At 35.8% G+C, this 26,969-nt stretch overlaps 2 protein-coding genes and 1 long non-coding RNA gene across 10 annotated transcripts in view; 1 reads left to right on the top strand and 2 right to left on the bottom strand.

Moving 5' to 3' along the window:
- Positions 1 to 17,107, bottom strand: part of LOC113196036 (uncharacterized) — a 28,081-nt gene extending 10,974 nt beyond the window's left edge. The window contains exons 1-2 of the long non-coding RNA XR_003302500.1: positions 17,042 to 17,107; positions 11,055 to 11,206 (exon numbers count right to left, since the gene is read on the bottom strand). This is a non-coding gene — a long non-coding RNA (uncharacterized LOC113196036). The remainder of the gene's footprint in view (positions 1 to 11,054; positions 11,207 to 17,041) is intronic.
- The window catches only part of Cacnb2 (calcium voltage-gated channel auxiliary subunit beta 2), a 342,145-nt gene extending 321,052 nt beyond the window's left edge, over positions 1 to 21,093 (top strand). For all 5 annotated transcript variants that reach the window (XM_026407727.2, XM_026407731.2, XM_026407728.2 and 2 more), the window contains 7 exons: positions 3,046 to 3,126; positions 4,132 to 4,190; positions 13,826 to 13,935; positions 17,052 to 17,203; positions 18,601 to 18,696; positions 19,757 to 19,936; positions 20,605 to 21,093. In XM_026407727.2, the coding sequence (XP_026263512.2) occupies positions 3,046 to 3,126; positions 4,132 to 4,190; positions 13,826 to 13,935; positions 17,052 to 17,203; positions 18,601 to 18,696; positions 19,757 to 19,936; positions 20,605 to 21,093 (1,167 nt within the window). The remainder of the gene's footprint in view (positions 1 to 3,045; positions 3,127 to 4,131; positions 4,191 to 13,825; positions 13,936 to 17,051; positions 17,204 to 18,600; positions 18,697 to 19,756; positions 19,937 to 20,604) is intronic.
- Positions 21,094 to 25,286: 4,193 nt separating this feature from the next.
- The window catches only part of Nsun6 (NOP2/Sun RNA methyltransferase 6), a 45,323-nt gene continuing 43,640 nt past the window's right edge, over positions 25,287 to 26,969 (bottom strand). For all 4 annotated transcript variants that reach the window (XM_026407743.2, XM_026407741.2, XM_026407744.2 and 1 more), the window contains one exon: positions 25,287 to 26,447. In XM_026407743.2, coding sequence (XP_026263528.1) covers positions 26,214 to 26,447 — 234 coding nt within the window. In that variant the 3' untranslated portion in view covers positions 25,287 to 26,213. The remainder of the gene's footprint in view (positions 26,448 to 26,969) is intronic.

Here is a 26,969-nt window from a genome sequence, read left to right on the forward strand (position 1 = left end):
TGATGCTGCTTGTCCCCTGACTGGAAATTCCAGGGAATTCCTGAGCTCTCTTTACACCAGATAGCCTGATTCCTTTCGGCATGTTTTGTAGCTTCAAGTATTATTTTTTAAAGGAACACATACCCCCAAATTTCCATTTTTTCCCCTTCATTTATAAGCCACTTTCCAGAAGCTACTCGGCTGTCTTTTAGACTCATATTTCCTAACATCACCAACCTAGCACAAACATGGGAATACTCTCTGCCCCATAGTTTCTCAATACTAAAATCTTTTCCTCTGCAAACAAGTATTTTACTCTGTAGAGGAATTCTAGGTTTATTAACTTATTGTGTCATATACTGAACCCTACACTTAGTTTTTTTTTTTTTTAAAATAAATTTAGGATACCTTAAGAAGGGAAGACCTCAGAACTTAAGGCAAAACTTAAAACACCTGGATTTTTGTGTTAATACAGAAAGCCCCAACTTAATATTCATCCACTCTAGTGGGCCTATCTTTCTGGTCCTATCTTCTGATCACAGCTAAATCTTGCAGCCAAGTGACCAGCAGTGTCCACAGGTTAGGAACTTAGAAAACCATCATTGGTAAACCACTCTGGACATCACAGGACAAGAACAGCCACTTAAACCATGATGCTGGTCAAGATAGTGTTTGAAGTTTGCTTACCCTTAAATTTCACAACTTTAAAAAGAGCTTATCACAAATTTTCCACTAAATGATTCAAACAAAATAGGTTAAGTAGGAAAGCGAACATAAAATAGACGTATTCTTGGCTGGGTGCGGTGACACATGCCTGTAATCCCAGCAGCTCGGGAGGCAGAGGCAGGAGAATTCCGAGTTCAAAGCCAACTTCAGCAATTTAGCAAGGTGCTTAGCAACTCAGTGAGACCCTATCTCTAATAAAATACAAAATAGGACTAGGGATGTAGCTCAGTGGTTGAGTGCACCTGAGTTCAATCCCTGGCACCCTTCCCCCACAAAAAGACATACTTTTTATCAATAGGGAACAAAGTACCAATATTCCATCAAATAAGGTAATTTCTGTAGCTACCTTATTAAGAAGCCAATTGATTACCAGCATGGGAACCCTTTGCTAGTTGGCAGTCACAGATTGGAGGAATGAAAGAGCTATTAAACACTGTGCCACTTTAGACTTAAAGACTTGGAAATAAAATTTCTTGGTAGCTGTTATTAAAAATGCATGCAATTTATATTCCTAATTATGATGGTGGGAAAGGTGTTCTTATACTGCATAGTTATAAGGACTTGGCTTCTAAACATTTTCAGTAATATCCCAGGTGGTATAACATAATAATTTAGTAAATATGCTTATGATGCCTTCGGCACTGGTATTCATTCTTCTTATGTTATCAAATCTGTGGTAACTTTCAACGTAGAGCTCAGGAAAAAAAAAAAAAAAGCCTGAGATTCAACAATAAGACTGTTTTCTGTGTTTTAGGTTGCTTTTAGAGTGGTGCTTGTGTGGCATTTGTGCTGTCACTGTATTATGTTTGTCTCTTTTTTTTCTGTTCAAAAATGTATCCTACCTTAATTGTGTCTATTAAAATTAATTTTAAGAGCTAGGTAAAATTTTAATCAGTAAAATGTGACAGCACAGTCACAGTAATATTTTTCTTCCCCTTGATCATGCTGTCTACAAATATTGGTGAAATCTCAGACAGAAACTATTGAATTTGAAATGCTTTCTAAATCATTCCCACAAGCAACTTGAATTCAAACAAAGTGAGAAACTTTATAATAAGCACTTTTAAGCAACAATAAAATGTTTTTCAATGACAGGCTGATACAAAAATTACATTTGCACATTAGTTTATCAAATTCTTAAAATACTTAAAAAGCATTGTTCTTTTGGTACATGTAATTCTTTAAGTATATATATTTTCATGAATATATATACTTAGTGGAGAAAGGTACTCCTTAACCAAAAAAGAGTTATATAGAAAAAAAATAAATATTAACTTTCCCAGTGTCTAAGACCATATCTATTGCTCTCCTGCATTTCTTTTTTATTAAAAAGATTATTTCTGGATCAATTTAATATTTTCTGTTATTAAAATAATACAATCAAACAAATCAGTCTTAATGTAATCAAATTAGGTAATATATAATTATTTTGAAAAAACTGTATTTGAAGAAAGCTGAAAAATGTTGATAGTTTTAGAAATGACAGCAAAATTTATCTCCTCCCCTGCACTTCCAAAAAAGAAACAAATTCCTTCAGAAAAAACATGAATTAGTTATGTAATAGAAACACTAACTAAACTACATTTGAGAAGTATATTAGATATGCAGGTTGATAATTAATCTTTGGAGGGCACTGAAGCACTGTCGAATGTTATTACACATTAATCATCTTCCTTCTGAGACACAAATCTTACATTTATGTTTTTAAATGCCAACATATAAAAACTAAAAATCCAAAAGCATTAATTATTAACCTGGGAACAGTGCTCATAATTACTGTTTACTGGAATATACATTCATGCCAACTTAAATGCTCACAATAAAACAGAATTTTCAAGTATTTGGTAGTGAGATTCACAATGTTTTGAAATTAGGCTTTATGCAGGTAAGACAAACATCTAAGATACAAAGAAAATAGAATCTTTTTTCCGTAATTAACCATGATCATCTCAACTCTTCAAAAAACTCAAATGCATTTGAAAAGCAATATTAACTTCCAGTCAAGCCTATGGCACCTATTCTGCATGAGGCATGTTTCTGTTTGTTCTACAACTAGTTTTTGTTCAAAAGTGGCACTTTATGCTTTTGGAACTATTATGATAATAGCATTTCTTGAGATGAGCAAGAAAATCTCTGCACTATTCAGTAACGTGAAATTCAGGAAAATAAACCCACCAACCTTTGATTGGGTTTATTTAGAAAAGAGGCAAGTAGAAAAAAATTTAAATGTCTGGAAAACCAGTGCCTCATATTAGAGTTCAGCAAAGTTATTTTATTAGATGCAAAATCCTACGTTTCCCCTGTCTGTGAAACATCTAAATTCATGTCCTCTCTCTGCAGACAGAGCACACTCCTCCTTATGATGTTGTACCTTCCATGCGGCCAGTGGTCCTAGTGGGCCCCTCTCTGAAGGGTTATGAGGTGAGTAGCAGCCTTTGCCTCTGTAGCACACTTGACCTTCTCATGTTAAACTGCTTTGTGATTCTACCTCCCACTTTAAACTATGGAATTTGAACTTAAAGAGCCCAGAGCAGCAAAGCATGTTGTTTTTTTCAAGTTGTGGTATATGTTGTTTGGTGTGTTCTCCTGGTTGTTGCTTAGGATATTTCTGCTAGCTACAGTTTCCTCAATCCAGGAAATCGTATTAAATGGAGAGTAACTGAAACCATTTGCAGTCTAATTTATTGTCACTAAAGCATCAGGATAAGTTTGGGGAACTCTTTTGAATTGTCTTTGCATTGGAACTTAGAAACAGAAAAATGTGGTAACCTCACATGCTTCTTTTTCCAAATACAAAGTTAAGGTAATTTTAAGAGTTCTATTCATTTTTTCCTTTTTTGTATTTTATTTTTTATTAAATTATTTATTTATTCTAATTGGTTACATATGATGGCAGAATGCAATTCATTTCATATTACACCTGTAGAGCACAATTTTTCAAGTTACTGTACACAAAGTATTTTCATACTATTTGTGTCTTCATACATGTACTAAGGGGAATGATGTCTAACTCACCCCACCATTATTCCTACCCCCATGTCCCCTCCTTTTCCCTCCCTCCCCTTTGCACTATCTAAAGTTCCTCCATTCCTCCCATGCTGCCCAGCCATCACCATTATGACTCAGCATGCTCATATCAAAGAAAACATTTAGCCTTTGGTTTTGGGGGATTGGCTTGCTTTACTTAGCATTATGTTCTCCAACTTCATCTATTTACCTGCAAATGCCATGATTTTATTCTCTTTTAATGCTGAGTAATGTTCCATTGTGTGTGTGTGTTTTTTCCTGTCCATCTACTGAAGGGCATCTAGGTTGGTTCCATAATGTAGCTATTGTGAATTGTGCTGCTATAAACATTGATATGGCTGTAAAAAATTGTTTTATCAAAGTAGTAATATTTTATCATAATTTATTGCTTTCTCACAGGTCACAGATATGATGCAAAAAGCATTGTTTGATTTTTTAAAACACAGATTTGAAGGGCGGTGAGTATTTCAGAATATTGGCCTTTGTGGATTTTTGATTTCATGATAACCAAACAGTAGTGGGACAGGCATATGATCTCAAGGGCAAACTGCCCACTAATATCTATATGATGACAGAAATAAGTTTTGTTCAAAGTTGAATCAGAATCAATAAATATTTGTCATGTTTCCTTTCTACATCTGTATCCTGGAAAATCCAGTTCCTGTACTTACATTTATAAGCTGACCTTGGTCATGGCCTTCAGTTTACGATCAACCAGCTCTCATATCACTGCCCAGACATCATAAATAAATATTCCTTTCAATTCACTTTCCTATTCTTCCCAAAGACTTTTCAGCATCTCTTCTTAAACTTTCTCATGTCAATCTCCTTTTATGAACTTGCATCCTATATAACTGAGAAAATGGGGGCAAATAGAGTAGAACATCCAGTAGGTCTCATCATACCTATCCCAGCTTGCAAGTCTACCAGAATGTTCTGCTTAGTGTTAAGATATATTCTAGCAATGGCTAACCCACCTCACAATCACTGGAGCATTAGATCCCATTCAAACTATCTAGATAAAAAACTATCACTCCTTCCCCATCTCTGCATCAGCATTTGCTGTTCCAATGGAAACTCCATCCACATTAAAAAAATGCATTTTCTCCTCATATTTGACTTCATATTCCCCTCAAACTGTCTCACTTTTCGTCATATCTTTATAGCAAGACTTATTTAAAGACTTGTGTATACTGTACTTGCTCTCCTTTTTTCTCTCACATCTATTCCAGTTATGCTGTCACAAGAACTAGTCAAGATCACCAGTGATCTGCACACTGCTAAATCTAGAGGTGAATTTTTACCCCTTATGTTACTTGACCACAAGCAACAGATGACAAAATTTTTTGTCCTCTACCATTTTGTCCTCTTTGAAATAGTTTGCTTGGTTTCTGGAACCACATTTCTGGTTTTCCTTCTATTGCCCTAGCTACTCCTTTGTCGATTCTTCCTCATCAGCTAGACATCTTGGAGAGCCCAGGGCTAAACCCTTTGGACTTTTCTCTCTTCCAAATACATTCACTCCTTTTAAATATCATTTCATTCTTTGCTGACATTTCTCTGAATTCCAGGCACAAATACCAAACTGCCTATTCAGCATCACCACTAAGATGTCTACTGGAATTCTCAAACTTAACCTCCAAACCCCCCAAACCTCCCCGTCTTCCTAACCTGATTTAATAACTTCTTCTTCTTTCATTCCCCAAACCCTTCAGCCCCACATCACTGAATTATCCTCAACTCTTCTTTTTTACATCCTCCATCCAAAGGCTGTTGTCTTTATCCTCAAAATACATCCATCTCTAACTACTTCTCATACCTCTTCTACTCTCTATTAGCCTTTTGGTCTGAACACTATCGTATTTTCCCTAGATTTGTCTCAGTGCTTTTTTTTTTTTTTTTTTTTTTTTTTTTTTAATGCTCCCTTAAAATCTGCCCTCAGTTCAGCAGCCAGAATGTCCCTGTTAACTGTGGGCTGGAGCTCACCATTCTTCCATTCGTGACTTTTCACTTGGATTGAAAACCAAAGTCCTTTCTGTGGCCTGTATGATCTCTGGGATCTAACCCTGCACACTCCCTTTATTTTCATCTTTCACTACACTCCCGCTTGCTCATTCTGCTTCAGCCACTCACTTCCTCACTGCTACGTCCCCAGACAGCTCAGATCCATGTCCACATCAGTATATATGCACTTTGTAGTTCCCTCTGATAGGAACACTTTTTCCTCAAATATTCTCCTTGGTAACATGTGCATATGTACACACACACTCTTTACCTTCTCTGTTTATGTATTTTACCTATATATTGTTATCAGCCTTCTCTGACTAGAAAAAACTCCAGGAGGATAAGGGTTCTTAAAGTTTTGTGAACTGTGGTACCTAAAATGCTACTTGACATGAACAATGAATGGATTAATGCTGATTCAATGTCTAATGTGTACTCTGTGCTAAAGAAATGTAGAAGCTACTGTCTTTATGAAGGACTCATATGAATACCATAAGTTGCAACGTCTAGCAGTAAAACAGTACACTATGAAGGGGCACCTCAGTATGTGTAGCACAAGGTATAGGTAGCATAGGAGCAATTAATACAGATTTAGTGATGTCCCCAGATAGTATGGGGTTTTAAATGGACCTAAGATCTTACCAATTAAACCAGGAGGAAGAGGAGAAGGGCATGACTAGAAGAGTGTGCAGGTAGCAGGGTGTGATGTACTGTATGTGAAGTAAGCCACCTAGAGGTCTTCAAGGACCTATGCAGGGAATGATTAGTAACAAAGCAAGAAGCTGTATCTAGTATGGCACACCAGTAAGCTTGGACTCAATCCATTACCTTTCCTCCCCTCCCCTCCCCTCCCCTTCAATAAAGCCAATGTTGTGTATTTTTTAAAATTGATGCTTTATAATTATACATAATTTGTTCAATCTCATTCCCTAATACCTTCCTTTTTCCTCCCTCTTCTCTCCCTGATCCACTTGATCTCGTCTTATATATAAACTCACTGTAGCATGTTTTTACATGGACATAGCATAATTTGGGAATTTCATTCCCCAGGACTTCCCTATATACTCTCCTCCTCCCTTCCTATACTCAATATTGAGTCTCCTTCCTATTTGGGGAGCTCTTCTTGTTTTTGCTACCCCTTCCCTACTTTCCACATATAAAATTCAACCCTCGACTTTTAGTCTGGGTTATTTCACTTATAGCACGATATTCCCCAGTTCCTTCCTTTTACTAGCAAATCACATAATTTCATTCTTCTTTATGACTGAGTAAAACTCCAGGTGTGGGGTATGTGTTTCATATTTGCTTTGTCCATTAGTCTGTTTATGGATATCTAGGCTTGGTTCTACAACTTGACTGTTATGAATGGAGCTGCTATAAACATTGATATGCATATATCACTACAGTATGCTGATTTTAGTGTTTTGGGATATACATACACCAATAGTGGGACAGCAGGGTCATACACTAATTCTATTTCTAGCCTTTTGAGGAATCCCCATACTGCTTTCCAGAGTGGTTGCACTAATTTGCAGCCCCTCCAACAATATATAAGTGTATCTTTACCCCCACATCCTCACCAGCAATTATTATTTGTGTTCTTGATCATTGCCATTCTAACTGGAGTGATATGAAATATCAGTATAATTTTGATTTGCATTTCCCTCATTGCTAGGGCTGTTGAACATGTTTTCATGTTTGTCAGTTATTTGCATTTTTTTCTTTTGAGAAGTGACTGTTTATTCTTTTGTCTATTTTTGATTGAGTTATTTGCCTTTTGGTGTTGAGCTCAATACATATTCTGGATATTAATCCCCCCTTGGAAAAGCTTTCAAAGATTTTCTCCCATTCTGTAGGTTCTCTTCATGTTCTTTTCCTTTCCTGTGCAGAAGATTTTTCATTTGATGCCATCGCACTTATTTCTGGTTTTTATTCTTAAACTTATTAAGGAAGTCACTACCTGTGCCAATATGTTGGAATGTTGACCCTATGTTTTCTTCTAGCAGTTATACTGTTTCTGGTGGAATTCCCAGGTCTTTGATCCACTTTGAGTTATTATGCAGGGTGAAAAGAATGGAATCTAATTTCATTCTTGTTCATAGGGAAATCAGTTCCTCCAGCACTGTTTGTCTAAAAGGTGATCTTTTCTCCAAGGTATGTTTTTGACAGCTTTGTTAGGGATCAGGTGACTGTGTCCCTGTGGATTTCTCTGCACATTCTAGTCATTGATCCTCATCTGGTTTTATGCCAATATCATGCTATTTGTTACTACAGCTTTGTAGTATAATTTGAGATCAGGTATTGTGATGCCTCTGCAGCCTAAGCAAGTCTTTATTGAGTATATTCCATGTACCAAGAATTGTGAGGTGTCAAAGCAGACAAGGACTTTAATTTCATGAAGTTGACTTAGACAGCCTTGAATCAATGGGTAGCATAGTAAAGTTTAAGTCAGCTCCTGAAATATCAAAGACATGATAGGAGTCCAAAATTTAAGAATAGATTATAGGGGACTTGGGAACATGCTGGACTAGTACATATTTCTCCATTCTAAATAAGATAAATTTGCTGCCTCTTTGCCACACTCCTTTCTCTGATCCTAATAATATAAGTACAACAGACAGTTTTTAGTGTTCTAATAAATTTCTTAATATTTTCTAGATCATACTTATTCCTCCTATCATTCTAATTTACATTGACCTTTAAGGCAGGGGTGTGCTAGGGATTAAAGCCAGGGCTTCACAATGCTAGGAAAGTGCTTTAGCTACATCCTCAGCCCTTATATTGGTTTTTGACAGGGAAGGCAAGAGTAGGGAGGGAAATTTTTATGGCTGGACAGATATTAATAAGCATCAAGCAAAGAACTAAAAGGAATTGAAACTAGTTTTCCTCTAAATACAAAAAACTATATATTCTTTTCTACCTACATCAATACTAACTAGATGTTTATTGTTCCATTTAGTAAGTGCCAGGAAATGGCATTTGGTTTGGCCTGGGACTGTCAGGCACTGGCCAAGTTTAAAAGGCATACATCTAATCTGCCCAATTGTTTCTTTATTCTCAGTTCTGTCATTTTTCACAATTTGGAATTGTCTACATGAACATGCACACCTAAAATATTCTGTTAAAATAGAAACTGTACTGTCATATGTTAACTCACTGCCCTCTCCTAAAATGGAATGGAATTTATTGACTTACCACTTCTAAGTAACCCTTACTATGATTTGGATTGGAAGGTGAATTCCAGTCACAATGCGTATCTCGGAACCATGTTCTATGGTATCATTCAGATTGATTTCATTTAGGAAACAAAATATCTGAATGTTGGATCATCTACTGCTTCTCACCAGAAGTAACTTCCATACGGCTTTACTAATGGACCTGCCTTGGGCCATCTTGAGTCATAGAGCTGGAGTGCACTACCAATTAAAGATCCACAAAGAAGTAACAAAGTCCATAGGTATAATTTCAAAAGATATAATGTTTTTGGCAAGGCAAGACAACAGCAGAAAGCGCCAGCTATATGTGTATCCATTATATTGTAAAAGGGAAAAAATGGATTATTCCTTTAGGCCCACAAGAGAGAAAATAAAGGTTCTAGGTATTTGGGAATTCTTTTTCTGTTCTGAAACCTAGTTAATTTAACAGCTCTGGATAATTGTTGGAATCACTCTTCCAGTTATTAGTGTTTTGTGTGTCAGGTCAAAAAAGACATGATAAATCATCTTCTTTTTGTTGTGTACAATAGAATAGCCCCTAACAAACGGTGTCATGCCAACAAAATAATCTCCAGATTCACCTCGTAGGACAATGAAAGGTAAATTAACAAAATCATGAACAAAAAGGAAAGCTACCATTTGGGACAAATTGTTTTCTCCACCAGTGACTTTTAAAATGTCAGCCATCAGTACTGAAGTGTTAGGAATGTGTACTGAATTGCTATAAAGATACTGTATACCAGTGCCAGAATCTTGTGTGAGTAAACCTTATTGGAAATCAATAATCCTGGGAAACATTGTATCACTTTTTTTTTCTGGTGTAAGTAAACATCTTCAAAACTGGTTTGGATACCTACCAGAATCACCTGAATCATGTTAAGAAAACTCAAGGGGCCTTTTGCCACTTTTGTCTATTTAATATCAAATCTCTGGGGCTGGGAATGTGGCTCAAGCGGTAGCGCGCTCACCTGGCGTGCGTGCGGCCCGGGTTCGATCCCCAGCACCACATACAAACAAAGATGTTGTGTCCGCCGATAACTAAAAAATAAATATTTAAAAAATTCTAAAAAAAATAAAATAAAATAAAATAAAAATAAAAGTTTAGTTGAAAAAAAAGTTTAAAAAAATAATATCAAATCTCTGGGGGCAGGTTGTGAGATTTCTTTTTTTTTTGTGGATTAAATAAGTATTTATTTCATTTACTTATGACAGACTAAATCCATTTCTACTAGTTTAATCTTCTTGTCAATGATGTAGAGCTAAATTTAGAAGTGTGAAGGTGCTGGCTTTAAATTAGGTTCTTTAGAGGCTAAGAATATGAAATTTCAGGATAGTAGCAGTGGACTTCTAGTCACCAAACAGAAAAACGATGAGGGGCATTATAACTAGGAAACAGCTTGCAGCTTTGGTTCTGTCACTGTAATATCTAAGACATCAGTTAATCACAACACTATAATTCATTTCACAGTCACATCCTCTTTCATTTTATATCCACTGCCCAAGTGGGGGGCAAACAGGAGAAAAGAAACATGTGCTGGATTAAACAAGTACCACCAATAACTTGTGCTACAGTACCCTGTGTATGGAATAAACTCCTCATGGACGGAACGTTGTTTCCTAGGTTGTGAGATTTCTAACTGTAGAAGTATATATAGTGATTCTGACATACAATGAGAGTTGAGACTCACTGCTCTAAAATGAATTGTTCCTATGAATTTTGCTATTTAGATCTTCAAGGTCTGCTACTTGGCAGACAATGCCCAAATCATGACTGTTAAGAACTCAGATAGTGGCCTGTCTCATGTAGCATATGCACATAACCACATAAGCAGGTCAATAGAAGCCTAGCTGAGCAGTGTCATGTCTGTTTCCCCAGGATGTCACCATCACAGGGCAGCTGCTTCCCCATAAGTTTGCAGAGCTCTTTCAAGGCTCATAACTAGAGCTCTGGTCATCAGCAGTGCTCAGGTCTCAAACAGCTGTAATAATCAAGTGCCTAATACTTTAGGTAGGTACTCTTGTTTCTGTTAGGAATCCCCATCCCATTATAATATACCAGGTCACTCCCTCCCTCCCTCAGGTCTCCAACAAATGTCCCCTTACCTGAAAGATCATCTCTGAACATTTAATTAAACCTTTCACAGCATATTCATCCTCACTCTTCTGCATTTCCAGCAGCACTTATCATGACCCGACATCAGATATCTATTTGCTTCTCTCCCTCTTCTGTAAGAATGTAAGTTCCATAACAGCACCTAGAACAATGATCGACACATAATTGGTACTCCATAAATATGGATGAAAGTAATGACTATCTTTGCACTATGCAGGTGTTTAGAATAAAGGAGTCCTATTACATGCATTACAGCTGAAAATTCCTTTTACATTCCACACCAACCCCCAAGTAAATAGGAATTTTAAAGTAATCATTGAGCACTGGTTCTTCCTACCTCTAGCCTGATTTCACTTGTGGATGCATTCTGAAATAATAAATTATTTTTTAAATTTATGGGTTTATTATTGGGTTTTTGTTTTTCTTGTTCTTGTGGTGCTAGGACTTAAACCTCACACACACTAGGTACGTACTGTACCGCTGAGCTACAATCCCAGGCTTAGTTGTGCTTTTTAATGCTCAATCAAATTTTCATCAAAGCACAAAATTTTTAAAAATCAAGCAGACTTACAACAATGAAGATGAATCTCAAATCTGTTAGGTAGAGTAAAAGAAGCTCAACTTGAAAAGTTAAATATATGTTTCTATTTATATGGTATTCTGAAAAAGTCAAAACTATATGGAGACAGTTAATAGTTTTATGGTTGCCAGAGTAGGACAGGAGGAAGGATTCTCTACAGAGGGGCAACATAAGGGAACGGTGGAGTCATGAGATAATTCTGTGTCATGAATGCACTGGTGAGTGAAGAATTCTATGAATTGGTAAAAACTCATGAAACTGTACACCCGAAATGTCTAAAAAAAATCTTTTTAAAAATGTCTATTTTTTTAGTTGTAGTTGGACACAGTACTTTTATTCTATTTATTTTTATGTGGTGCTGAGTATTGAACTTAGTACTTCGCACATACTAAGAGAGCACTCTACCACGGAGCCACAACCCCAGCCCTAAAAATGTATATAATCAACCTTCCCATTTAACTGTTGACTTAAATGGTCAGGGCTTTCTGACTAGAATAGCTTTCCTTCAGAATTTTGAAAGCCTTTGCTCCATTAACTTCTGGTTTCCATTGTTGTTCTTAAGAAATACAAAACACTTCAATTCCTGTCCTGTTTTTCTTCTGGAAACTTTTAGTTTTCTCTTTGTCCCATAAATATCATGAAATTTATAAATTTTAGTGTATATCTTTTAATCACTACACTAGATGCTTTCAATTTGAAAAATCAGACTGTTAATTCTGGAATTATTTTCTTTTACCTATTTTCTCTCAACTCCTAATCTGTGGAATTTGAACTTCCTGGGCAATTCTAATTTTCTTAGCTTTCTTCTATTTATCTCTTTGGCTTTTTTGTTAAAGATCCCCTTAACTTTCTTTTAAATTTTGCTTCCTACTGTCACTTTTAATTTCTAAAACATTTTATTTTGTTTTTAAACAACTGTATTCCAGTTTCGTGGATAATAATTCCTTATTAATGGATGACCTTTCTATTTGTTGTGGCCCCTAATGTAAAATGTTTTCCTAAGATGCCTAGTAAACACTGCTGTGCTCAAATTAATTAATTGGAAGTTCTGTGCTGGTAGTGGAGTTTGCCGATGTTATGCTCACCTATAGGACAGTCTTGATGGATAATTTACATAGAAGATATCCAATATACATTATCTTTATGCCTATATATATGTTTTTAAGTTTTTAACAGGCCTTTAAATATTTGTTTATTTATTTATTTACGGTGCTGAGACTCAAACACAGCGCCTCATACATGCTAGGCAAGTGCTCTACCTCTGAGCCATAACCCCAGCTCACAACTTTATGCCTTAATTATTTGGCAGTTTCACCCAATCTTCCTTTCTTACACCTCGAGGATATAAACATAAGCCTGGCTACCAAAATTCACTGATAGGTGGCACTCTTTCTGCCTACAGGTAATTTGTGGTCTCATACAAGATAGGAAAAGAATTCTCACCTGGCCATTTTTTGTGGCGAGCTCTAATTCTGAAGCAGATTTTTAAATTGGGCCTGTCAGTAGCTAGTGGTGCAAAAGTGATTTTTAAATCAGTCGGAACTTCACCATCCTCTTCAAAGATATTGTCAGCATTCAATTTTGTTTCATAGTTTTTTTCTCCTTCCAACTTGAACACTCATTGAATACTTTTTTGGAATATATCATTTACTATTTCCACTTCCAGATCTTTTTGCTCATTTCTACCCTATCTAAAATGAACCCACTCAATTCACTCAATATAACAATACCTTATATATTCTCTTCACAATAATCATCATAATCTTTCATTGCTTTATTCTTCATCTCTGCCACTAGAAGAAAGATCAGATTTGCCTTGATCTTATTTTTCATGATTATATATTGTGCAGGGCCTAAGAATATAGGGCTCAGAAGTCTGGGTTTAAATCTGTATATTTAGTAAATACCCACTAAACTTCTCCTAAGTTTTTGGAATAATTTAATCAGAAAATTCATGTAAAGTGCTTAGTACACATATGGCACTTGTATACAACCAATAAATGCTAAGTAAGGCAAGTACAGGATAAGCAAAAAAGTACAATGAAGTATCCTAACATATGGTTGGGAAATATGGTCATTATATATATATTTCATTCTCGGGATGAATTTTGGGCATATATTTCAATTCCCTTTTATAAGATTAACAACCTTAGGGTCTTTTGTTACTTTTTTCTCCAACAGGATATCTATCACAAGGGTCACTGCTGACATTTCCCTTGCCAAACGCTCAGTATTAAACAATCCCAGTAAGCATGCAATAATAGAAAGATCCAACACAAGATCAAGCTTAGGTAAGTCTGCAATACTGATGAGCTGAAGCTATGTGAACATTGCTCTCCTAAGAATGACAATGAAGAGATCTAGCCAGATGATGCTTCCACGTACTGCACAAACAAAGGGGCATGTGTTGTCAGTAGCTAGTGGTACAATCTTCATTTTATTGTGTGGAAAGATTTGTTAGCACGTGGAATTTTTAACTTGAAACTATCAGTACTGATATTTTGGTTGTGGTTTGTTTTCACTAATAGGAGCTGAGAATTTGAATTATCAATAATGAAATCATATTCAGAATAATGTAATTTGTGTACATGATGAGAATGAGGAAGTAAATTCATGGCTATTCTCCATTGATACCAATATCTGTTTTATTTGTAAAAATAGTATAGGGGTTTTAGTTAATTTGTTTACAGAGTAGTTCTGAAAACTGCTTGTTAACCTATACTGATTAAATTCAGACCTTTCCCAACTATTTCTTCTCTTTGAAATATGTGCTTAATCACTGTTACACATTTAACTTACTAGATTGTTGGGTTTATATTTTTATAAAGTAAATTTTCCAAGGGTTGTGTGATACTTAACCTTTAGTTAGTTCTTTTTCATTTATATATTAAATAAATTCTTTGAGATGCTAGCTTTTAACAGAGAAGTTTTTAGTTTAGTCTGATGTAAGATTATGTAAGTAGAAAAACTACTAGAAATCAAAGGTTAGTTATGGTACTTTATAAAACTGTTTTATCCCTTACCAAACAATTCTTCACTGAGTCCTTATCTGACAACTACTCTCAATATTAAGTGCTCACAGGAATTGTTATAAAATGATCATTTCATAGATTCAACTGATAGTTAACTAATTAGACTTACTATTAATTAATGAGATGCATTTAGATTGTCATCGCTTTCTAAAACTATTGTGTACACATTATTTTTAAATGGTATCTAACTCAATACAATGTTGAAGAGTCAAATAAAAAGATGAATTAGGTAAAGCCCTTCCTCCTAAGAGCTTAATGGCAATAAGATAAACATAAAAGCTCAATAGAGTAGAGGACAAAAGCCATAAGGGAAGGTTTTCTAAGAAGCTGATCTGAGCTGAGACTTGAAGCATGCATGGTACTTTAGTCAAGAAAAAAGTAGGTCAGTGGTAGAGGGCTTGCCTAGTATGTGTGAGACACTGGGTTCAATTCTCAGCATCGCATATAAAGAAATAAAAATAAAGGTCCATCAACAACTAAAAAAATATTTTTTAAAAAAACATGTTTCACTTTGGCTGAAGTATATCATTAAAAGAAGAGGCAGGTGGAAGGTGACACCAGAAAGAGGTAAAGGTAAAATATTAAGGAGCTTGGAGCTTAAGGTATTAGGGAACCATGTAGAGATTTGTGTCCATTCATTTAATAAATACTTGAGAACCAACCATGCGATAGGCATTATTCTAAGTGCCAGAGACATAGAAGGATACAAAGTTCTTGGTCTCAGGGATTTTTGTCTCATGGGAGAGACAAGGCCAAAAACTTACAGACCATTCATTAGTCAATAGATGATGAGTCCTGAAGTAGTACCAGGCCAGGGAGTAGAGTTAAACTGAGAAGGAAGGTATAATTTTATAGTGTGAAGGCCTCACTGAGGAAGTGACATTTTAGCAGAATGATGGATGTGGTATTTAGCATGCCAGGAACACTTTTCTCAAGTAGCTGCAAAACAAAAGACACTATTCCTGTTTCATTTATAGTCCTGCCTCTTCTTCCATCAACAACCATCCCTAGATTATTTAGAAGCAAATCTCAAACATAATTTGCTGAGTTTCTTCATTTGTGCATTATAATTACTACTTGACTAAATCAGGATTCAAATGAAATCTATACATCATAGTTCAAAGATCTCTTAAATCTCAGGTTTGCATAAATCTTTTCCTTGTCACTTATTCTGTAAGGCACCGAGAGTAAAAATTTTCCTAACTGTATTACACTGAGATAATTTATATGCATCTGTTTCTTACAAACTAGTTAATTTGGAAGTCCAATGTGTATTTTTTTTCTTTTAGCAAGACCTTATTGTGGGCAGTATGTCACCAAATATTATTTTAAAGCTATTATGTTGAACCCTGGTTCCTTAAAGAAGTTCAGGTAAATAAGAGGTCTCTATTTATAACACTGTGAGGCCAGATGATTAATGACTTGCTTTTCTGGAATAATATGCCAGTTAAAATTATTTCTAGGAATCTTCTGGTATGAATACAGATGCATTAGAGGAATCAAAGGTATTCATAGAACCAAGTTTGCTGGCTTAAAGGAGTCTTATAGAATTGATCTTCCAATAATTGCAGTGAAAACTACAAGTTATACTTTATAGGCCTATGCAGTCTAGCAGCTTCTGGCTAATTATTAAAATCAAACTTTTAAAAATTCAGTTGCTTATTCATAATAGCTATATTTTAAGTGCCCTGCAGCTAGGCTACCATACTAGGCAGCATGGATATTTTCATCATCACAGGTTTTAGAATCTTTGGAAAGATCATAGAGTAGTAGATGAGCTGAATGCAATTTTCTTGGAGTTCAAGTAGGTCTTTTGTTTGTTTTATGGTGCTGGGGATTGAATCCAGGGCCTCATGCATGTAAGGCAAGCATTCTACCAACTGAGCTTTATCCCCAGCTCCTCAAGTAGATTTTTAGATGTTTGGTGATAGAAGAAGCACTCAAAAATCTAAGCTAATAGATAACTGCCCTTATAAACCAGGAATGTTGCAGGACCATTTCTTGTTATGGGGACAGTTTGTAATAGGTACCTTTCATGTGGTTCAGCTTGCTAATAAAATCTCAACAGCATGATCGTAGGACACAAATGTACATAAGCTCATGCAATGACTGCTTGGGTGAAGTGGTTAGAAATAAAGATATAATATTTTTATGATTCCGCAGAGAGCAAAAACATTTGGCTCTCAGTATTATGCTGAAGCAAATTTTAGAAATTCTAAAGGTATTATAAAGAAATAGCTCTTTTCAAAAAATAACTGATCAAAATTGTGCTGCCTATAAACACAAACTGGCTGATCTGACCTTTCTGTTGAAGAAATAATATACCATTTAAAATGACATTTTTAAATAACTGAACTCTGCTTACCCTTTTACAGCGGAAGTTCAGAGTGAAATCGAAAGGATCTTTGAACTTGCAAGAACATTGCAACTGGTAGTTCTTGATGCGGATACTATTAATCATCCAGCTCAACTCAGTAAAACATCTTTGGCCCCTATCATAGTATATGTAAAGATTTCGAGTCCTAAGGTAAGGAGGATTGCTGCTGTTAGCTTAGCTCTATAACCAGATTTTACTAAAATGTGTTTTATGTTTGCTTTCCAATTAGAACAGACTATGCCTTTATGATGGGTGTCGAGGTTGAAAAATATATTATCAGGAATTTTTATGATTGATATAAGCAAAACACCACTACTGTAATGGGTTAAAGCAGTAATTCTTAAAGTGTGGTCCATAGATCCCTGGTGGGTTGAGACACTTTCAGTGGATACTTGAGGTAAACCTTAAAGATATTTGCAAAAATGATGAAAAGCAACTCTGGGTAAAACAGCACCAACAGTCATTGTATTACCATCATGCTATTATGGTTAATTTTATTAAATTGTGGGTCTAGAGTCTGTGTAATGAAAATTAAGTATTTGAGGACACTGCTGCTAGATTTTCTATAACCAGATTTTACTAAAACGTGTTTTCTGTTTGGCATAGCCTGTTCTAATTGGAAAGCAAAGTTAGCTACATTTTTCCCCCCATGGAATATGGTTTGTATGTAGTCAATATTTTCTTGAGCACAATAAGACAATCACTTTAAGGAGAACAACAGCATTTGTTATAAATGAGCATATAACACATATCATGTTTTAATTCAATATAAATGTCAACAGTTTTGGATAGATCTGATCAACTCAGTGAACTATTATTTTCCAAATGATGAGTAAATGTTACAAACATACCAGTGGAACTTAATGAGAGAGAAGTTCATTGATATGGTTTCAGATAATACATGTCAACTAGTCTTTAAGGCAAGACGACTTGTTGAATTTTAGGTGATATTCTTTGATGCTATCTAAAAGGGTGCAACTAAAATATTCCTTTTACATTGTGTAGCAGGTTAAATTTTTCTTGCCTATTTCAACCAAAATGATACATTGTAGAAGCATACAGAATAACTGTATTCTATGACAAAAACTATAGCTGTTTTAGGGGCTGTGGCAGAGCGCTTCTGAGCCTGGTATGTGTGAGGCACTGGGTTCTATCATTAGCACCACATATAAATGAACAAAGTCTCTCTGTCCATCTACAACTACAAAAATTTTTTTAATTGTAGCTGTTTTATTAATATTTCCATTTCACATAAAAAAGCTCTTGGGGGTTTTTTTTTTTTTTTTTTAAACCTGAAGAGGTCATGAAGCAAACAGTTTGAAAACTTAGGCTAGAAAGGACACAGTAAGCTCTATGCAGGTATGTAAAGATGCAAGTGAGATTTATGTTAGCATACTGACTTTGTAGAGATTGTCTTTTATAACTAAGTCTGTTTATAAACATCTTTGTTATATATAAAAAGGTCCCTAGATAAAGGAGTCACTAATGTACCTTGTAGTTTACCTGAGTGAAGAGATTTCTCTGTTGAAAACTTGTCTCTTTTACAGGTTTTACAAAGGTTAATAAAATCTCGAGGGAAATCCCAAGCTAAACACCTCAATGTCCAGATGGTAGCAGCAGATAAACTGGCTCAGTGCCCTCCAGTAAGTTTTGTCTGTATATGGTAGAATCCAGTTGAAGAGATCAGACCTGGAATTTCATTGAAAAGGCAATAAATGCTTGTCAGGGAAGAGAATCTTCATTGTTTACAGTGGTATTCTCTCCAAAGAAAAACTGTCTGCCTGGATCACATTTTGAACACATTAATAAGCCAGATAATGATCATGGCTTACAAAATGCTATGTGCATCTTTATGGTATACTCACTTAAATATCAACTACAAGACTGCAGCCTCATAGTTGATTTGTAAGAGGGGTCTCTTTGGGGTTGGTTTATTATTCGCTTCTGATCACAGGGAGCCAGTTGTCTACTCTTAACTGCCCAAGGAGTTTTTAGTACTGTGACCAAAATAGCAATGTGAAGAAGGTAAAGTTTATTTTGGCTCAAGGTTCAGAAGGTTAGTCCATGGTGAGCCAACTATTTCTTTGGGCTGGAGATTCAAATTATTAATCCATTAAGTGGATAATTTGCCTTGGAACTATTAAAGTTCTTCTAGTCCCTTCTACCTGCCCCATTAAGTGCTGCTATAAAAGTTATCAAGTTGATTTGAAGTATATTAAAGGTTTTTAAAAATGTATGTTGTTAATTTTAACAGTGAGGCATGCATTTTCTATAAACTACTATGAAGTTTGAATCATGCCAATTTGAGTGCTTTCAGCAGCTTTTGTCAAATTTCACATCCTGATATTAACTCATTAAATTCTAAATTAAGCCTTTCTGCAGTCACTGTGTCAAGAACAGGCTTCTTCCTATACTGTTCAGATTTTCATTCTTTCTCATATCTCCTATCATAGTTCACTGTTTTTCATTATTGATGATAAACCTACTATTATAACCTTACCAAATATTATGACACCTGTTTACTTAGTGTTCTACACAAGGAGTTGAGATGCCACATTTCTGTTGGCTGTCTTAGCTTATAAAAGAAGAATACATAAGCAAATCAAGTGGTACAGGTTTATCAGTCTCTTCCTCCTTAGTTGGTGGAGGGTGGTGGGAACCCAGTCCTGGGTTAGTGTGTTATTTAAATATTTACCTCCCCAGGAGTTGTTTGATGTGATCCTGGATGAGAACCAGCTTGAAGATGCTTGTGAGCACCTTGCTGACTATCTGGAGGCCTACTGGAAGGCCACTCATCCTCCCAGCAGCAACCTCCCCAACCCTCTCCTTAGCCGTACCTTAGCCACTTCAACTCTGAGCCCCACCCTAGCCTCTAACTCACAGGTAAGGGGAGTTATCTTGTATAGAGAAAGTGGGATGCCCAAGGTGATACCACTGCCGTGGTATACTAATGCTATCCTAACTAAGAAGTGTGAGTCACTTGGATACTCAGGTTCACCAAGTTGTGTACCTGAAGAGAAGCACTATGAACACAACATCCACAGACTTTAAAACTAACTACGTGATCCTAAAAGACCACCTGGACAACCCTGGGCAAGTTCCTTAATTGCTCTTGTCTCAGTGGACTTGGAATGATAAGGGCAAGTGAACATATGTTCCCCGCCCCCCCCTGGAGATTTGTGCAGGCATGTCCCATTTGAGCACTTCATAATTTTTTTTCTTAATCCACTCACATGTACTCCAACAGAGGCAGTTATGTGTATACCCACATATAGAAAAACCTCAGACCTGCACTGGAACTACAATGTATAAAAACTTTCTCCCTCCTTCATTTAGTCATTAAAATAAAAAAAAAGTATGTGTGCTTTTCCACACACAACAAAGTCCAGCTTAGTGTCACTAATAAGGTTTGTAACTATATTATCAAAGGAATTTTAATACCTAGGTTAAACATTTCAGATCCGTAAAAAGAACTACACCTGAATGGCCTTGCATCTTAGTTCTTTACACACTCACCTTGGTTAATGTCTGCATGTTCCCTTCACTGCCAGGGTTCTCAAGGTGATCAGAGGACTGATCGCTCAGCTCCTGCCCGTTCTGCTTCCCAAGCTGAAGAAGAACCTTGTTTGGAACCAGTCAAGAAATCCCAGCATCGCTCCTCCTCCTCTGCCACACACCATAACCATCGCAGTGGTACGAGTCGAGGGCTCTCCAGGCAAGAGACTTTTGACTCTGAAACCCAGGAGAGTCGAGACTCTGCCTATGTGGAGCCAAAGGAAGATTATTCCCATGAACATGTGGACCACTATGCCCCACATCGTGACCATAACCACAGAGATGAGACCCATGGGAGCAGTGACCACAGACACAGGGAGTCTCGGCACCGTTCGAGGGACACAGACCAGGACCACAATGAGTGCAACAAACAACGAAGCCGTCATAAATCCAAGGATCGCTACTGTGACAAGGATGGAGAAGTAATATCCAAAAAGCGGAATGATGCTGGGGAGTGGAATAGGGATGTTTACATCCGCCAATGACTTTTGCCCTTTGTCTCCCCCTCCCTCAAGTCCCCTCAAACAATCTTTGGGGTCTACATTGCAATCACATGTGATCTGTCTTGTATATTTTGTATTGCTGTTGCTTAAATAGCAATAGCATGAAATAGAGTATTAATATCCATTATTTTCTTTTGGAAGTGCTATATAAACTGGCCTGGTACAGCAGTTCTCTGGTTATATACTAGACTCTTCAAAACCTGTTTGAGGTAGCTGCCACATGAACAAAATCTTTTGCCGTCCAGACAACGTTGGTGTTTTAAGAAATGTAGATGATGTACATCCAGCAAGCCAGATTCAGCACAGATTAAAAAGTGGAATTTCTTGGTTCTCCAGATTTTTAATACCCAGATACCTGATGGGCATATTCATTCATTCATGGACCACTGTTTCTTGCTTGTACCTCTGGCTGACTAAATTTGGGGACAGATTCAGTCTTGCCTTATACAAAGGGGATCATAAAGTTAGATTCTATTTTCTATGTACTAGTACTGTGTACTGTATAGACAGTTTGTAAATGTTATTTCTGCAAACACCTTATTATATATAATATATATATATATCAGTTTGATCACACTATTTTAGAGTCTTAATGCCAAGTCAGCAGATTTGCTTTATGAATTACAGGGATCAGAAATGCCCACATTCAGGAAATTTGTAATAATGTTGTCTAGACACCTCTCCCCATTCTAAAAAAAAGTCTGTATATAATGTAAATATGTGTGATTGCTTGACTTAAAAAGGTTTGATTTCTGAATGTTCTACCATCCTTGTAAGTTTATAATTTTAATCATAAATTATGGTAAATATAACCAAACTCCAGAGATTGTTCTACTCCATACAGTTCACCCAGATTGTGACAAACACATACTTAGGAGCTAGTCACGGCACTGGAGTATATGAGCCGGAACCCGCTGTGTGCATGTGTCTGTACGTAAGAATGTGCACGAGTGACTGAGATGTTTGAGATGCTGAAGACTAATGAAGAAACTAAAGTCTGCTATCTAGAATTCTCACCTGGCTTTGTACTTAATCGTGCTATATGTTGCTTTAATAATCCATTGAGAAGTCAGGGAAGGTGAGGAAGCTTGCTGCCAAAGGTAACTAGGAAAGCATTCATCTGCTGGCTCCTTATTTTTGCTCCTAGAGAGTAAAAATACAGGTAACTTTTACTGTGAGTGTTTCACTGGAAATATACAATCTTTGTGTGTTAGAGTATTTGTTTTAGTAAGAAACGTTTACACAGCTTGTGGAAGTATTTCATAGGAAAATAAATTTTTATAACTTCTCCCACTTCATTTTCTAACCTTGCCTTTTAATCTTGTTGTTTATCTCCTAGTTACCTACCGTTCCTCCCACCACCAACTTGAATAGTTTTACTGTCTGTCAGAACCCAGAAGTGCTTCTTACAACCAAAGTTTCTGCTCTTCAGAAGTTATCAGGGCAAAATGGGGTGACTTGAAGTGAATGAAATGTTAATATTTTCATACATCTACTCTGAAGGGGAATCTAGAAGACACTATCTCCATGCCTCAATTATACTGCTGTAGGAGCTTCCAATGCTATTTTGCTAATGCTAAAACATTCTGTCTCTCAAGTGTTAAGACAGTATTAGGTGTGCAAATACCTAGCATTTGAAGCTTGTCCCAGGAAAATGCCTATCTATAATTGCCTAACTTCAGATCGGTACATTAATTTATTTAACAATAATAATTATAGTAATTTATTTTGCTTTCTTAATTATTCCAAGTTCTTGCCAAATATTCTTGGGCATTATTTCTCCTACACCCAAGAATACTGGAGTTTTACCAGCTAAGTGAAAAATTTCAGAATTAGTCTTCTGTACTGCTTATAAAAATTTACAGAATATAAAGTCATTAGTTTTGACATAACTTTACATGATTAAAAAAATATATTCCAATTTAAATTTCTTTTAAAACACACACTAAGATATTAATTACCAATCCATTCCTTTCTTACGTTAGTTCATCCCAATTAACTTTGGAATTCTTAAGTATAACTGGCATTTACCTTTCCTGCTGCTATCAATAGTGCTAATAGATTTCATCTTTTTAATTTTGTCCCTGATTCTTAGTTTCTCACTTGACTGTGGAACACATTAGTATAAATTAGAGTATTCCTTAAATAAATATATTGAAGAATCTGATACAGCATTTATGTGAAAACTGTATAGTGGGCATATGCATAAACGTGTGTAGTACATCTATAAATGAAGAAATAATCACAAGGACAATGGGATATTTACTGACTTGTGGAATGTAAAATTAGTCTTCACACAGCAGAGGCTTAATCTTAACCTATACATTTATACAATCATGATTTTTGTAGTCAACCTAGAAAATGCTGGAAATGTTCTTTACTGGTCTTTGTCATACCCATTTCAATTTTTTCCTATGCTTTTCTCTACTGCTTATTTAAGTTACTGTTACAAAAAGGTGCTGCTAAATGTAGGATGTCTTAGTCATACTGTACTTTGGGACAATGCCACATTTTAACATGGTCTGCTATGCATTCCTGTTAAACAAACATGCACTGTCAGCTACACTGAACTGTTCAACAAACCTGGTTTAAAGTCGTTCATATAAAACAAATAAAGAGCTGGCTTCTGCACTGTTAATTAGTAGTAGTATTAATTGCCAATTTTAGGAATGATCTTTGTAGTTAAGAACTTGTTACATATTCAACAACAATTCCCATTGTGGAGCATCTTCCTTAGGAGCACTGCTAACTACTTGATGTTCCTTTATCCTGGATTAAAATAATAATAATAAAAGTACATAAAGGATTTGTTAAGATATGAGCTATAGCAGAGTGATCTTCCTCCTGCCTTAATATGTGCAATGATTTGGGGATTACGTTTTAAGAAGAAGATCCATCTTCATGATGTATTTCATTTCTCATCCTTTTTCTTTTGCTCAGTGATGAATTGCTACTAGTCTTAGATGCTCTGCTCTTATTAAAACAGGAGTCACATTGCTAGAGAAAACACTTTAATTTCTGCCAAAGTTTATTTTTAACTATTTGTACTTCATTTTGTGATTTAAAGTAAAATATGATAGGATTTAAAGTAATATACTGTTGAATTCAAGTATTTTAAAAAATATTAAAAGATACATTCTACCCCACATTTCTGATTTTCCTTACATTTTTGTGTTCCTTAAAATTGAACAGTTATATTTTCCAATTTGCAATTATTTGCAGAAAAAACACCCACTGAAAATCACCGAGGTTAAAGGAAAACTTTCAACAATATTATTTGTTCTTACTGCTTTAAATATGCAAATAGATTCTATTTCACTGGTATTAGTTATATTTTGATAGTTACTGGTATTGATCCAAAGTTCATACAAGTTTGCTACACTGCTCTTCTACCATGACCATCCCAGCTAAGGCTTTTCAGACAGCATGAAGGAAATATTTAAAATGTGAGGGAGCATGTGGAGTCCTGTTACAGAAGTACCACAAGTAATAATGTTTTTTCAAATAACATCTACTAGACACAAGGCCAAATGAGGAGTGTGCAGGGGTCACAATATTTGAATCCTGTAAAGCTTGAAATAAGTTGTTTCTCAGTAAACATCTATTAACCATCTACTCTGAAGCAATGACTCAATTAAAAATAAAAAAGGGTCTCCATTTCCAACATGTTTCCTAAGCATGGGAGTGGGGCTCAGGACATGGCTGGTAAACAAAAGTATTAGGTGCCATGAGAGCAAAAGATATGGGTACCAGAGGTATACACAAAGAGAACTCAGAAGGGTGTGACCAAGAAAGATTTGTTCAAGGAAGAGACCTTACCTACCTGATCCAAGAGACCTTGCAATCATTATGGATACAATAAGTAGTTTTGAGAAATTCCTAAAGGAACTGATGAGGGGAAAAAAAAGAATCAAATATTAGGGAATTGTTTCCAGTAGTTCCTTTCTTATACCCAAGGCCCAGTAACATTTGAGTGATTTGAATGAAAGCTAACAAAATAGTCTGATGTATTTAACACATAAGACAACCTTTAAACTCTGGTTGGGTCTTGAGTATTTTTAGAGTTTATCTAAAAACCGGGTAGAGGGATATAACTCTGTTAGTACAGTGCTTGCCCTGCATGCATCAGGCCCTGGGTTCAATCCCCAGCACCCTATCCCCCAAAACACACACAAAAACACGTGGGAAGAATGAAGCAAGCTTTTTTTTTTTTTTTTTTAAAAGAAGTAGATGCTCTGGCCACCACAGAACTATGCTTGGTCATTTATGCAGTTTGAATGGTGATCTTGTTTTTTGCATGAATTCAAGTTTTATAGGAAGTGGTCTTTTTTTGTCTTGATCAGTCAGAAACATAGTTGTCTGAGACTGTTTCCTGTGAAACTGATTATGTTCAGTAGAACAAGATCTAGCTGTGACAACCAGTTGTCAGAAGCTCGTTTTCTCATTCTTACCAAGCACTTTCTAAAAACTTGTACAATGTGGTCCAACAGTTGATAATGGTACCCAGAATGTGAAATGTTCTCATTTATTTTACCCACAAAGAAAACACTCATTTTACTTTTTTGTTTAAAAACTATCATTTAGAAAAGGCCAAGCTTCATTTAAAAGAGGATTTACCAAATAAGCAGAAAAAGTAAGATAAAATACTTCCCTTGGTTCTTGGCACACAGTAAATGTTGTATGTCCCAGGCCCTGAATTCTTAAGGAAACAACTACTTAGGATCCTGGGAACAGAAAACAACTTTTTAAATAACCACATTAAATATTGCTAATTTTATTCCACTGGTTTGATCCACTTTTTTCATACTAAATATAACTAGTATTCTTTATAAATTAAGACCCTACATGAAAATGTTCCAGATATCCATAGCTCCTTTTATTTATATTCTACTGAATATACAGAGAAAAAATTATTTCATAAACTCAAGAATATAATTTCAGCCTCCCCTCCCCCAACACACATACTTTTTCTTTCTCAGATCTCTGGTTAAACTGCTGGCAGCTTTCTCTGTTACCATAGCTACCAGGACATCATTCAGTTGGCTTGACAACAATCTAAGGGGGGAAAAAAAATACCCAACAACAGCAAATGTTTGGAATTTTCATTTCGGTAGATCCTTTTCCAATGTGCTTTTGCATTTTTGAAATTTTGCAATAAAAAATCCTATACAATCCTTATTTGCCAGCCAAATCATGTCTTCTATTCTGGCATCTCTGAGAGAATCAATGTCAGTGTCCGGTAATGGCACAACAGATGGATCAAATCGCTGCAGCTGTTTCAATTGTTCAAGTGATAGGCCAGCTCCCACCATTCCTTCTCCTCCAATCTGTGGTTCCTGTTGGGAGCAAATAAATGTGGACAAATGCCCTGTAATTAGTAAGCAGGACTGATACAATTTAAGGTAGAAGATAAATCAAGTTGTACCTACCACATCTTCCAAGAACAGAAAAGTGAATAAATGCCTTTCACTTTTATGAAATGTAAATTTTGTTTTCTGTATATAGTATGTGGGAAAGTAATAACACATAGTCATCTGATGCAAGAGTACCCAACATGTCCTACATGCTTATCAATTACCATGAAATTACAAAAAGTCTAAACTTCACAGAACCATAAAACTGTATGCAGCTCTGTCCCATTTACTTAGTTCTAAAACTTCATAGAGGTAGCATTGTGTCTTGCATAAAGTGACCACTCAATAAATGGAATACTATTATCAATAAAGCAATAGATAAAAATCAGCTTTATGATCTCTAAACCTCTGAACATTTAAAAATTAACATTTTTCATATAATAAATTATAAAGAAGCAATAATACTGAATGACTTTTTTTTTTTCCTCTCTTGGTTGCTCTTTT

This window comes from Urocitellus parryii, chromosome 9, assembly GCF_045843805.1.
Source record: "Urocitellus parryii isolate mUroPar1 chromosome 9, mUroPar1.hap1, whole genome shotgun sequence".
Taxonomy (NCBI): domain Eukaryota; kingdom Metazoa; phylum Chordata; class Mammalia; order Rodentia; family Sciuridae; genus Urocitellus; species Urocitellus parryii.